We start from the raw sequence: 682 nt of genomic DNA on the forward strand, positions 1-682 counted from the left end.
TTCATGGGCTTCGCTGAGAAACTCAGTTTTAGGGAAGATAAAACTCTTCATTAATAACCACGTTACTGAATTTTGGTAACCCCTAAAAATAAAACTCTTAAATGTTTTGAGGGCCATGGGAGAGAGAAAATTTTATGGTGGACAAATTTGATCTGAATTTACACGTAGTTCAGTTTTTACGGTCTGTATTTCTTTAAACTGTTACCAGGAACCATGGTCTAACTCAATCCAGATGCACACTAAAAATGTCGGAGGAGGAAAATCCTATGTAAAAAAAATGTGCCGGCATGTTTCAAGGGTCCAGGCCATGTTTCAGTGATTCGCTTCAGCAGATCCCCGTTGGGACTGGCTGCATTGAGCCGGCAGTGGGGGCCAGCCCTGTGGACCGGACCCCAGGCAGCCTCGGGGTGCAGCATCTGCCGATCGTGCCATGTTTTGGAGCGGGGCAGATGTGTCTGGATGTGGGTTTTGGGACTCCCCGGCTGTCTCCGAGCCTGGCGCAGGGGAGCAGCCGGCGAGGTGCGCAGGCAGCGGGTGGGCAGGTGGCTGGAGATAAACCCATGGCCACATGCAGGAAAGCTGGTGCTGGGCCTGAGCCAGGGGTTTGAAACTGCTCTCCGAAACCACACGGCGCAGGGCGGGCTGCCGTGCAGCGCTCTCGAGGCGGGGGCCTGCAGCATGG

General features: G+C 53.4%; 1 protein-coding gene across 1 annotated transcript in view; it reads left to right on the top strand.

Moving 5' to 3' along the window:
- Positions 1-287: 287 nt before the first annotated feature.
- The window catches only part of CD247 (CD247 molecule), a 14,983-nt gene continuing 14,588 nt past the window's right edge, over positions 288-682 (top strand). Inside the window, exon 1 of the mRNA XM_009585622.1 lies at positions 288-519. Coding sequence (XP_009583917.1) covers positions 288-519 — 232 coding nt within the window. The remainder of the gene's footprint in view (positions 520-682) is intronic.

Source organism: Fulmarus glacialis, unplaced genomic scaffold, assembly GCF_000690835.1.
Source record: "Fulmarus glacialis isolate BGI_N327 unplaced genomic scaffold, ASM69083v1 scaffold28119, whole genome shotgun sequence".
Taxonomy (NCBI): Eukaryota; Metazoa; Chordata; class Aves; order Procellariiformes; family Procellariidae; genus Fulmarus; species Fulmarus glacialis.